Source organism: Somniosus microcephalus, chromosome 5 (genome assembly GCF_052327205.1).
Source record: "Somniosus microcephalus isolate GS21.2 chromosome 5, FLI_Smic_1.0, whole genome shotgun sequence".
Taxonomy (NCBI): Eukaryota; Metazoa; Chordata; class Chondrichthyes; order Squaliformes; family Somniosidae; genus Somniosus; species Somniosus microcephalus.
This window is the reverse complement of record NC_140991.1, coordinates 300,989,401-301,002,309: the sequence shown is the minus strand read 5'-3', so window position 1 is coordinate 301,002,309 and position 12,909 is coordinate 300,989,401. Positions and strand designations below refer to the sequence as shown.

Below are 12,909 nucleotides of genomic sequence, written 5' to 3'. Positions count from 1 at the left end.
AGAGGGTGCAGAAAAGATTTACAAGAATGATTCCAGGAATGAGGGACTTCAGTTACGTGGATAGACTGGAGAAGCTGGGATTGTTCTCCTTGGAGCAGAGAAGATTGAGAGGAGATTTGATAGAGGTGTTCAAAGTCATGAGGGGTCTGGGCAGAGCAGATAGAGAGAAACTGCTCCCATTGGCAGAAGGGTCGAGAACCAGAGGACACAGATTTAAGATGATCATAGAGTCATAACGGCACAGGAGGAGGCCATTCGGCCCATTGAGTCCATGCCAGCTCTCTGTACAGCAATCCAGTGTGTCCCATTCCCCCGCTCTATCCCCGTAGCCCTGCAAGTTTATTTCCCTCAAGTGCCTAAGAGGTAGGTTTTAAGGAGCGTCTTAAAGGAGGAAAGAGGCGGAGAGGTTTAGGCAGGGAATTCCAGAGCTTAGGGCCCAGACAACAGAAGGCACGGCCACCAATGGTTGAGCGATTATAATCAGGGATGCTCAAGAGGCCAGAATTAGAGGAGCGCAGATATCTCGGGGGGTTGTGGGGCTGAAGGAGATTACAGAGATAGGGAGGGGCGAGGCCGTGGAGGGATTTGAAAACAAGGATGAGAATTTAAAAATTGAGGCGCTGCTTAACCGGGAGCCAATGTAGGTCAGCGAGCACAGGGGGAGATGGGTGAACAGGACTTGGTGCGAGTTAGGACATGGGAAGGGTGCACCTGCAGCATGGTATGGCAGAGCTGGGTGTGACAGCGGTGGAAGGATGGACTTGGAGTGATTGGCAGAAGAACCAAAGACGACATGAGGAAAAACTTTTTTACGCAGCGAGTGGTTAAGATCTGGAATGCACTGCCTGAAAGTGCGGTGGAGGCAGATTCAAGCACGGCTTTCAAAAGGGAGTTGAATAATTATCTGATGGAAAGAAATTTGCAGGGCTACAGGGAAAGGGCGGTGGAATGGGATTAGCTGAAGTGCTCTCGCAGAGAGCCAGCACGGTCTCGATGGGCCGAACGGCCTCTTTCTGTGCTGTAACCATTCTATGATTCTATGATAGTCTGTTCCAGATTAGAATTGGAAAATTAAGCAAATCAGTACACACTTCCAGGCTATTGAAGCCAATCATTAACAAGTGACAGGAAGGTTTAGAATATGGCATTCGGATGTAAAGTGAGAGAGATTTAAAGTGCACCATACAGATAACCATTAAATTGTGTGATATAGCCAATCATTAAAGTGTAATGTGCACTTTACGAGCAGTTTTAGGAATATAGGAATTGCGGGATGAAAAATGACCATGGTCCATCTCGTTCGCCTTCTACCATCCTGGTAGTCGCATGACACATCGATAATGGAGTTGTTTACTAATCATGGCAATCAATCTCTACCAATTAGTCTACAACAGACTCAGACCTCCCATTGCTGGTGGGGAGCGTTGCTTACTGAAAGCACATACAGGCGCCATCGCTTATAGCGGGCGCGTTGGTGTTAGCGTGATTTGCCCACTCTACGCGGCGGACGGTAAAACCAAAGAGCGACGTAACCAACATATTTTAAAGGAACAGGAAATCTCACTTAGCAATTGCCTCCCACACTTGTTAACAGTTGCATCCCGAACCGTTGCTCTAAGGTAATCGCACTTTAACAAGGTGCGAACAGCTGATTGAAAACAGCTTGAAGACCCGACTTTGTCTGAAATCAGCAGAGCTTTTTAAATTGGCAAGTGCTTATTGAACTGCCCGGAATAGCCGGCGTGCTGAATGGACTCCTAGAATCATAGAATAGCACAGCACAGAAGGAGGCCATTCGGCCCATCAAGCCTGCGCTGCCGGCTCCTCCGAAGAGCAGTCCCACTCCTCCGCTCTTTCCCCGTATCCCTGCAATTTTTTCTCCTTCAAGTATTTATCCAATTCCCTTTTGAAGGCTACTATTGAATCTGTGTCCACCGCCCTATCAGGCAGTGCATTCCCAGTCCTAACCACTCCTTGTGTAAAGAAGCTTTTCCTCATGTTGCCTCGGGTTCTCATGGTAATGGGAAATAGTTAGCGCCATGCGCCCGATATTGCAGGCTGCCCACGATAAGTGTGGATGGTGTAAGTGCTGGGGACAGTAATGGAAATTCAGGCATTCACTGCCCACAGTTTTCTGACCGTTTCTGGCAGGTGGCTTCCCCCCAACGGTACGAAGTTGGAAAATTGTACCCAAGACTTTTAATGATATAAACTGGCTGCAACTCCCGATTTATCTTTGCTTGACTACTTTGGCATTCTTGTTTTGACTTTGTGTCAGAAATGGTTGTAAATAGAAAGATATTTTAACAAGGGGGAACTCCTGCAGAGGGTGAAATGCCCTGAAGGTTCAGCCCTCCTTTCCGGGTTGCTGTATGGAAAGTTTTATTTTGTTGCATGATCACTTTCTCAGAATACGTTCTGCCGTGAAATATGTTTCCAGTAAGTTACAGTACCAGGGTGGCTTTTTTCCAGCACGCCGCTCACAGCCGCAATTCTTTTGGGGCTGATATTTCTAAGCCTGCTTCTTAATTGATGTGCAAAAACAAAGCTATTTCTATTGATATATATGAGGCTTCACAACAGCGAATTTTTGATAGTTCAGGATATCATCCTATAGTGCTTAGCTTGCACAGCTGATGTGTTCTAATCCAGAGACCATTCTCTGAAGGATTGTTGAAATGTCACTTTGTTGTGGCGACAGACCCAGCGAGATATTTCCCCAGAGAGTGAGTGAGCTTTTATGGAACAACTACTGCAGCTAAAATGGTTCTAATAAGCAGCTACAATTATCTTTTGAAGCACAAAAATGCTAAGTTTGCCAAACATGTGGTTCTTGAGCACCACGAACATTTCAAATGCAACCTCCAGAGTAACATTTGTAAAAAAAAATAAAAAATACTGAACTGGGTTCAGCTTCAAACATATGCTGTGTATATCACCTTATTACTGCGCTCATTTCAAAGCAGTTGAAGCATCAGATGCAGTTTTATTTCCTCAAATATAGAAACTCAGTTGCTTTAGGCCGTATACTCTTTGAAGAAACAGCAGCATGTAAAATGACTACATTAAGCATTTCTGCTGCTAAGCAGTCAAACACTTTCAAGGTAAACTCTTCTCATCAAAGTTGTTGATGTAATCTCCGGCCTGCTGAAAATCTACATTGTATAAATCCATATGTGCCGGGCTTGTGAATTGATAAAAATCAGTGCTCAATGTGCAGCCGTAGAAATTCGGCCGGGGAGCGTCTGTTTTTTGGGCGCTAAATGGCCACCTAAGCCCCCAATATGGCGGACAGGAAAAGGCAAGCACATGTCTGGCTGGTAGTGTGCCACCTGCCATATTGGTTAAGGTGGTTTCGATGGCATCAGGAGCGCACCTCGGGAACATTCAGAGGAGGAAATAAATTATTTAAATTAGGGTCGTGCTCTTCTTGCAGGACCTGTTCTCAATTTTCGAACACCCCAGTGCTTCACTCATCATGTGCTGAACTCGTACAGCACAATGAGGCGCTAACCGGAAAGAAGGCCCCCATACGTACCTGAATGTGGAGTAGAAAGGAGCAGGAGTGGTCCTCCCGACCCCATACCAAAAGATGGCGACCTGCCACCTTCCCTTCCAGCTGGCTCCCACTCCACCACCCCCCGCCCCCCTCCGCCCACTGGCTCTCGATCCCCTCCCCAACCCAGCCACCAATTTCTCCTCCCCACCCCTGGCTCAAAGCCCCCCCCAGCTAGCAAACCTTGCCTGCCGCCCCCTCCGCCCCGCCAACGATAGCAATCCCTCCCCAGCCACTGTTCGCTCTCACCCACCCCCTCGCACCGGTTGCCCTGTTACTCATTTAGCTGAGGGCTGCTGCTAGCGTCTCAGTGGCCCAATCTTCAGCTTTGGTGGACAAGCTGACTCTTCCTCTCCGCAGCTCGCCCGCTTCATGCAAATGAGGCCCGGTGCCCAACAGCGGGGGGGCACATCGGCCCTCACCATTCAGGAGCAGGGAAAGTACCCTGCGCCCCCCCGCGCACCCAAAAATGAGCATGCCCAAATTTCTATGGCCTAGTGTTCATCTGTGGCAGTAGTACAATAACCGATAAAGTGGGAATGCCTTTGAATTACAGTAACCCCTGATTTAATGTATTCAAGAGTTGTGGTCTGGCACCACACGTGGTCATGTGGCTGATTTCCAACTAGGTTTGAGCCTTGTCTCTCAGGTATTCTTATGTCTTAATCAGTTCCTGATTGGTAGGTGTAACAGGCAAATGTTATCCTGCACAGCCAATCCCACAGTAATTATCAAATTGTAGCTAAACCTCTTTTAAAATCACGGCTAAGTGGCTTAATAATTTCTCAGGCAGCCCAACAAAGTGCAATTACGGGAGAAACCAGGCCTGTTGCTGTTCTTCGGGGTGGCCTTAGTGACCCCATGACATCGACCATGGCACAGTTGAGCAAATAAATTGAGGTCGAGATCATTAGAGCTTTCTTAGGAACTTTGCTCTGTTGCCAGTCTCTAGGATGGACCACATGATCAACTTGGTCAACTTAGCAAGCCCATTTCAACAGAGAATTGTGTGGACAATGATCATCATCTTATTTATTAAAAACAGATCATTTGTGACTGGCTACCAGCATGGTACAGTGTAGACAACAACAATCCACAGTTAAAAACCTATATGAATCTGGTAAGTAAGTTCTGCTGACAGGAATAGAACTTTTCAAATTCAAACATAAAACAATAAATAACTCCAGATCCTGGACATCAATCTTTTTTTTTCCAAATTCAAGTACTCCGATAATGTGCTATTGTTATGATATATGTAAAAAACAACTTTGCGATCGGCAAAAGATCTGGGTTTCATCAAAGCATTTTCATGAAGAAGTGTTAAGAAGAAAATGGGAAAGCTCGTAATCTGAAATAAAAACAAAGTAATGAAGATATACAGCATGTTGAAAGCATCTGAAAGAGAAAGATTTCCCCTCGTGGGGAAATCTAGAACTCGGGGGCACAGTTTCAGAATAAAGGGTCGCCCTTTTAGAACTGAGATGAGGAATTTCTTCTCTCAGAGGGTCGTAAATCTGTGGAATTCTCTGCCCCAGAGGGCCGTGGAGGCTGGGTCATTAAATCCATTTAATGTGGAGATAGACAAATTTTTCCAAGATAAGAGATTGCAGGGTTACGGGGAGCGGGTGGGGAAGTGGCTTTGAGCCCAAGATCAGCCATGATCTTATTGAATGGCGGAGCAGGCTCGAGGGCCCAAGTGGCCTATTCCTGCTCCTATTTCTTATGTTCTTATGATCTTATTGGGCCAGAAATTGCTGAACGGGGCTTGCAGCCCCGTTTTTGCACTTACCCCGCGCTCCTGCCGATCAGCTCCAGGGACGCCTGCACTTGCTGAAACAGAAAGAAGAATCCCGGGCAGCGTATGACGTCACGCCGCCCAGGAGTGCAGCCAGCGCGAAGCCAGGAGCGTGCAGTGCAAGTGAGACACGCCCCTTGAGGTCTCAGTTTCACTGGACACGCCCCCAATGTTTCTGTCAAGCTGCTAAGCATTTTTACATGCAAAGCAGCAGTTTAAATAGGTTTTTGGAAGTTTTTTGAAGATTTTGGTAACTTTTATAAACTTTTTTAAATGTTTACATTATTTTGAGTAATCTGAAGTAGTTTTAAAGAGAATTAAAGCAATTTAAAGACTTTTAAAAGCCCTAAGAATTTTTTTAATTCCATTTATTTATTTAGCAATGTCGTCGTCATACGTGTCTTCACACTGTTCCCTTTGGGGAACTGTATGAAGTGGTGGAAGGATTTATGGCCATGATTAACGCTCATTCCGTGACCGTAACCATCTTTGAACCAGCCATTAGGGCGGTTAGTCCTATGGCGGGAGGGTTTTACGGGCTCCCACAAGCTATACAAGGAGGGGGGGCCACCCACACCCACGGATGCAAATATCCCACTGGATGTCAACCCAGAATTTAGAGCCGGAGCTCCGACTCCACTTGCCGGGACTGTCTGGAGCGGGGTTCGAAACCCTACCCTAATCTGGCCCAGCGGCGGGGATCCTACCGCTATGACAAAGGCCCAATCCGATTAGCAACGTGAAATGGCAGCATAGGGCTCCAGTCACGGGGAGGGAAAAGGCGCAGGAAACGTATGGGTGTCACCTTTTGTGCGGAGTGGGCCTTTTGCGTAGCAGTAAGCATCCCCGCCGCTGGGCCAGAAGGAGTAGGGTTTTGAACCCCACTCCAGACAGTCCCGGCAAGTGGAGTCGGAGCTCCAACTTTAAATTCTGGGTGGACATCCAGCGGGATACTTGCGTCCGTGGGTGTTGGTGGCCCCCCCCCCCTCAGATGGGTTGTGGGAGCCCGTAAAACCCTCCCGCCATAGGACTAACCACCCTAATGGCTGGTTCAAAGATGGTTACGGTCACGGAATGAGCGTTAATCACGGCCATAAATCCTTCCACCACTTCATACAGTTCCCCAAAGGGAACAGTGTGAGGATACGTACGATGATGACCTCTTGCGCAATGCACCTCCTTGGACCCTCAGTCGCAGATGCAAGGGGGCAAGTCGTGCAATTGTTAAATTTTTCATTTTATTGACATGTAAAATGTTGGCCCAGTAATTCCCTTCCAAATGCGCGAGTACGGTCCGTGTACTTACGCATCTGGCTGGATGAAATGCCGGTTTTCAGCATGCACAGTGTATGTGGGGAAAACCGGCATTTCCTGTCCTCTGAACGAAGGGGTTCAGAGGCAGAACGCGTGCGACTGCACAGGCAGCGCGTGCGCAGTATAATTCGCCGCTTTCATTAATGCTTTCAGTGAGGTCAAGTCATTACAACTTACACATGAAAAAAGCATGGGTACAGTTGCTCCAGAGGCTGCGGAGGAAGATATTTATTATCGTGGAGCTTCTGAAAGTATGTATGTCTGTATATATTCCTTTACTTATGTGTATGAATGTATTATTTAATTATGACTTTCAGAGAAAGTAACTTATTGGAAAATCATAATTAAAAACATACATTCATACACATTAGTAAAGGAATATAAAACATACATACATATACGTAAAGGAATATATGTGGACATACATACATAACTCATTCTCACATTCCATTCACACAGCCACAATTGCTCCTTCTACCTACCATTCTGAAAACCCTTTTTAAAAAAAAAAAAAAAAAATGTTAACTTTAAAACTTACTTAAAATTTCTTAAAATAACTTCCCTCCCTTTCCCAAACAAAAATATTGCATTTCAGAAGCTCCACGATAAAATATATCTTCCTCCGCAGCCAATGAACAACTTTACACTTGCTTTTTTCAAGTGTAACTTCTAAGGACTTACCCTCACTGAATCCATCATTGAAATCCACAAAGTTCACTGCGCAAGCGCTGCCTGTGCAGTCGCACGCGCTGTGAATAGACCTCGGGTCTGGAAATGCCGGCGTTCCCCGCATGCGCTGTTCCTGCTGAACGCCGGCATTTCCAACGGCCAGATGCGTGAGTACCCCGACCGTACTCACGCTTCTGGCCGCGAATTTCTGGCCCATTAACATTCCCAAACAACAGGATATGTCCCGATGAGTGGTTATATTTGAAATGTTAATCTAACTTTGTGTAACAGATGCTGATTGACTTGTGCATCCCCAGCACTTTTTGGTTTGTATAAAGGCACCTACTGTTGTACTTCATTTTAAGAAAGGTAATTTGGTGCTTGTAAAATCTTCTGAGGAATGGGAACAAGAAAGGATACCATGCCGAGCATTTCACTGTGAACGGCTCAGGCAAGTGTGGCATGTAAAAAAACTCAACAGTCTGAAATAATTGACATATTTCCCTTTCTGTTACAGAATATCTGGAAGTTTGGGGCATTGATGTACTCCCGAATCCAGATGAATTTAACAAGAAACAGCATCATACAGAGCTCTACGACTACAGTAACCTAATTGTGAGACGTGGCCAGCCTTTCCGGATCACCATTACCTTCAACCGGGCTTACGATTCAGGAAAAGACAGACTGTGGGTTGAGTTTTTGATTGGTGAGTATTTAGCCAAAGTTGTGGGGCCACAGACTGACTGAGCCAGTGTAACACATTCAAATCAGTGAACGTCTATCTGGATTTTTTTTTTATGAACATAGGAATAGGATGAGGCCATTCAGCCCCTCGAGCCTGTTCCGCCATTCAATGAGATCATGGCTGATCTGTGACCTAACTCCATATACCCGCCTTTGGCCCATATGCCTGAAAACCTTTGGTTAACAAAAAGCTATCAATCTCAGATTTAAAATTAACAATTGGTCTAGCATCAATTGCCGTTTGCGGAAGAGAGTTCCAAACTTCTACCGTCCTTTGTGTGTAGAAGTGTTTCCTAACTTCACTCCTGAAAGGCCTGGCTCTAATTTTTAGACTATGCCCCCCTAGTCCTAGACTCCCCAACCAGCGGAAATAGTTTCTCTCTATCTACCCTATCAGTTCCCCTTAATATCTTGAAAACTTCGATCAACTCACCCTTTAACCTTCTGAATTCCAGGGAATACAACCCTAGTTTGTGTAATCTCTCTCTGTAATTTAACTCTTGGAGTCCAGGTATCATTCTGGTCAATCTACGCTGCACTCCCTCCAAGGCTAATATATCCAGAACTACTCACAGTACTCGAGGTGTGGTCCAACCAGGGCTTTATATAGCTGAAGCCCCAAGCTGTCAGAAATGAGGGGCAGCGGTAGCCAGGCTCCCCCTCCCCCTCCCCCAGCCATGCCCCTCTGTGTAAAGAAGCCGATCAAGATATTGAAACATGTAACCTGTTTTCGGGGGCCCGGCTGCTTGCCTTGCCTGTATCTCCCCTTGCATGTCAGGCGTACTGGTCTCCAGTTTCCATCTTTCGGATGAGGCGTTAAACCAAGGCATTGTCTGCCCTCTCAGGTGGACGTGAACGACCCATGGCATTTTTCAAAGAAGAGCAGGAGAGTTATCCCCGGTGTCCTGGCCAATATTTGTCACCCAAAACAGATGATTTGGCCATTAGCACATTGCTGTTTGTGGGAGCTTGCTGTGCACAAATTGGCTGCCACGTTTCTCTACAACAGTGACTCCACTTCAAAAAGTACCTAGTTGGCTGTAAGGCACTTTGGGACGTCCTGAGGTCACTACAGGTGCTGTATAAAAGCAAGTTCTTTTACTACGTCGAGATGGGTACCCCTGGCATAGTGAGTCCCTATCCCTGGCTCTGTCCCCTTGATGACATTTTCTTTGTAAGGGGTGGGTGGCGGTTTTACCTCTTACAAGGCATGCTGGAAAATCCCAGCAACTGCAGAAACCTGGTGCCACTGGGTCCCTGCAGCTTTATTTTGCTGGATACTACCGATCTCCCACTACAGTTACATTGGGGGACTGGTGGAACCCCTGTGGACTTTTGGGGCCTTTATGTGGCCCCTGAAGCTCCATGGTATACACTATGAGGCCCACAAAGACAAAAAGGTTGGATACGCCTGGGCTAATGCATTCGCTCTTTAAGAAATAATAAATACAGTACATCAAGAAGTACAAATATGTCACGAAGGACCATAGAGGAATCCCACATGAATCTGGAGAGCGTCAGCCGTGGCTCAGTGTTAGCACTCTCGCCTCTGAGTCAGAAGGTTGTGGGTTCAAATCCCACCCCAGAGACTTAAGCACCAAATCTAGGCTGACACTCCCTGTGCAGTACTGAGTGGACCACTACCAGAGTCTTTCGAATGAGACGTTAAACCGAGGCCCTCTCAGGTGGACATGAATGTTCTCCCTGGTGTCCTGGCTAATGTTTATCACTGAAACAACTTGTCTCATGGCTGTTTGTGTGACCTTGACTGTGTGCAAATTGACTACACTTCAAAAGTCCGTCATTGGCTATAAAGCACTTTGGGACATCCTGATGTTGTGAAGGGTGCTATATAAATGCAAGCCTTTCTTTTCTGTCATTCTTGGAGTGAGCTGCTTTGTATATTAGTCTGGAGAACAAACGTCCGTGAAGTTATTGAACTCAACATTACAATATGGTGTTGGAAAAACTACTATGTACATGTAACAGCTCTGTGTATACACCATTACTGGCCCGAAATCTTTGATATTTACCAAGTATGCCTGAGTGAAGATAAGAGAACTAAGACTGACAGGTAGCATGACAGCACTGTCATTTCAACTTCAGTTTCCACAGACATTTCTATTTTCACATACCTGAAATGAAGTGGAACAAGTATATATAAAGTAATGGTAGGGAAACGTCTAGCAAACAGCTACTAGAATATAATTAGGTTCAATCTAGACATCGGGAAGGATAGGAAACAGTCAAAGATGAAGGTGCTTGATTGTAGAAAAGCAAATTCCAATGACATTAAGAAGGGAACTAGCCCAGATAATTTGGAAAGAAATATTGGAAAAGGCAGTGGGCAAACGATAGAAAATTGTTTCAATTCAAAGAGGAGGTTATTGAGATGCAGAACAAATATATTCCCACAAGAAGTAAAAGGGAGTGCAGCAAAAGCTGGAGATTCTGAGATGAGTAGAGAACTTTAAATTATAACGAGACAGGACAAAGAGACGTCTGATAAAACTAGGGCTGGTGACATGATAGAAAATCAAACCAAGTCTAGAAAAATACAGAAGGAAATTAGCATTTGTAATGAAGCAAGATTGGCAGGGAACATAAAAGGAAATAGCAAAGGGTTGTACAGATACATAACAAGAAAAAGAATAAAGAAAGCGCAGAGATGATCACAGATGGAAAAATAAATAATTTCAGGGTGTTTGAAGGAGCGGTGGAAATACTAATTGAATCCGTTGCATCGGTCTCCACAAAAGAATGTGATATTGGGGCACGAAGGGCACAAGAGGAGATAGAGCGCCGAGATAGAGCTCCGAGATAGGGCGCCGGGATAGAGCGCCGAGATAGGGCACCGGGATAGGGCGCCGAGATAGGGCGCCGAGATAGGGCACCGGGATAGAGCGCCGAGATAGGGCAGCGAGATGGCGCCGGGATAGGGCACCGGGATAGGGCGCCGAGATAGAGCTCCGAGATAGGGCGCCAAGATAGAGCGCCGAGATAGGGCGCCGAGATAGAGCGCCGAGATAGGGCAGCGAGATAGGGCGCCGAGATAGGGCGCCGAGATAGGGCAGCGAGATAGAGCGAGATAGGGCGCCGAGATAGGGCACCGGGATAGGGCGCCGAGATAGAGCTCCGAGATAGGGCGCCGAGATAGAGCGCCGAGATAGGGCGCCGAGATAGAGCGCCGAGATAGGGCGCCGAGATAGAGCTCCGAGATAGGGCGCCGAGATAGGGCAGCGAGATAGGGCGCCGAGATAGGGCACCGGGATAGGGCGCCGAGATAGAGCTCCGAGATAGGGCGCCGAGATAGAGCGCCGAGATAGGGCGCCGAGATAGGGCGCCGAGATAGAGCTCCGAGATAGGGCGCCGAGATAGGGCGCCGAGATAGGGCGCCGAGATAGAGCTCCGAGATAGGGCGCCGAGATAGAGCGCCGAGATAGGGCGCCGAGATAGAGCTCCGAGATAGGGCGCCGAGATAGAGCTCCGAGATAGGGCGCCGAGATAGGGCGCCGAGATAGGGCGCCGAGATAGAGCTCCGAGATAGGGCGCCGAGATAGAGCGCCGAGATAGGGCGCCGAGATAGGGCGCCGAGATAGGGCGCCGAGATAGAGCTCCGAGATAGGGCGCCGAGATAGAGCGCCGAGATAGGGCGCCGAGATAGAGCTCCGAGATAGGGCGCCGAGATAGAGCTCCGAGATAGGGCGCCGAGATAGGGCGCCGAGATAGAGCTCCGAGATAGGGCGCCGAGATAGAGCTCCGAGATAGGGCGCCGAGATAGAGCTCCGAGATAGGGCGCCGAGATAGAGCGCCGAGATAGGGCGCCGAGATAGAGCGCCGAGATAGGGCGCCGAGATAGAGCGCCGAGATAGAGCGCCGAGATAGGGCGCCGAGATAGGGCGCCGAGATAGGGCGCCGAGATAGAGCTCCGAGATAGGGCGCCGAGATAGAGCTCCGAGATAGGGCGCCGAGATAGGGCGCCGAGATAGAGCTCCGAGATAGGGCGCCGAGATAGAGCGCCGAGATAGGGCGCCGAGATAGGGCGCCGAGATAGAGCTCCGAGATAGGGCGCTGAGATAGAGCTCCGAGATAGGGCGCCGAGATAGAGCGCCGAGATAGGGCGCCGAGATAGAGCTCCGAGATAGGGCGCCGAGATAGGGCGCCGAGATAGAGCTCCGAGATAGGGCGCCGAGATAGAGCTCCGAGATAGGGCGCCGAGATAGAGCTCCGAGATAGGGCGCCGAGATAGGGCGCCGAGATAGAGCGCCGAGATAGGGCGCCGAGATAGAGCGCCGAGATAGAGCGCCGAGATAGGGCGCCGAGATAGGGCGCCGAGATAGAGCTCCGAGATAGAGCGCCGAGATAGAGCGCCGAGATAGGGCGCCGAGATAGAGCTCCGAGATAGGGCGCCGAGATAGAGCTCCGAGATAGGGCGCCGAGATAGAGCGCCGAGATAGGGCGCCGAGATAGAGCTCCGAGATAGGGCGCCGAGATAGAGCTCCGAGATAGGGCGCCGAGATAGAGCTCCGAGATAGGGCGCCGAGATAGAGCGAGATAGGGCGCCGAGATAGAGCACTAGAGCGCCGAGATAGGGCGCCGAGATAGGGCGCCGAGATAGGGCGCCGAGATAGAGCTCCGAGATAGAGCGAGATAGGGCGCCGAGATAGAGCACTAGAGCACTGAGATGGGGCGCCGAGATAGGGCGCCGAGATAGGGCGCCGGGATAGGGCGCCGAGATAGAGCTCCGAGATAGGGCGCCGAGATAGAGCACTAGAGCACTGAGATGGGGCGCCGAGATAGGGCGCCGGGATAGGGCGCCGAGATAGAGCTC

General features: G+C 48.5%; 1 protein-coding gene across 2 annotated transcripts in view; it reads left to right on the top strand.

Annotated features, from left to right (window-relative positions):
• Positions 1 to 12,909, top strand: part of LOC147117862 (coagulation factor XIII A chain-like) — a 137,202-nt gene that overhangs the window by 29,501 nt on the left and 94,792 nt on the right. For both annotated transcript variants that reach the window (XM_085989244.1, XM_085989243.1), the window contains exon 3: positions 7,852 to 8,040. In XM_085989244.1, coding sequence (XP_085845370.1) covers positions 7,852 to 8,040 — 189 coding nt within the window. The remainder of the gene's footprint in view (positions 1 to 7,851; positions 8,041 to 12,909) is intronic.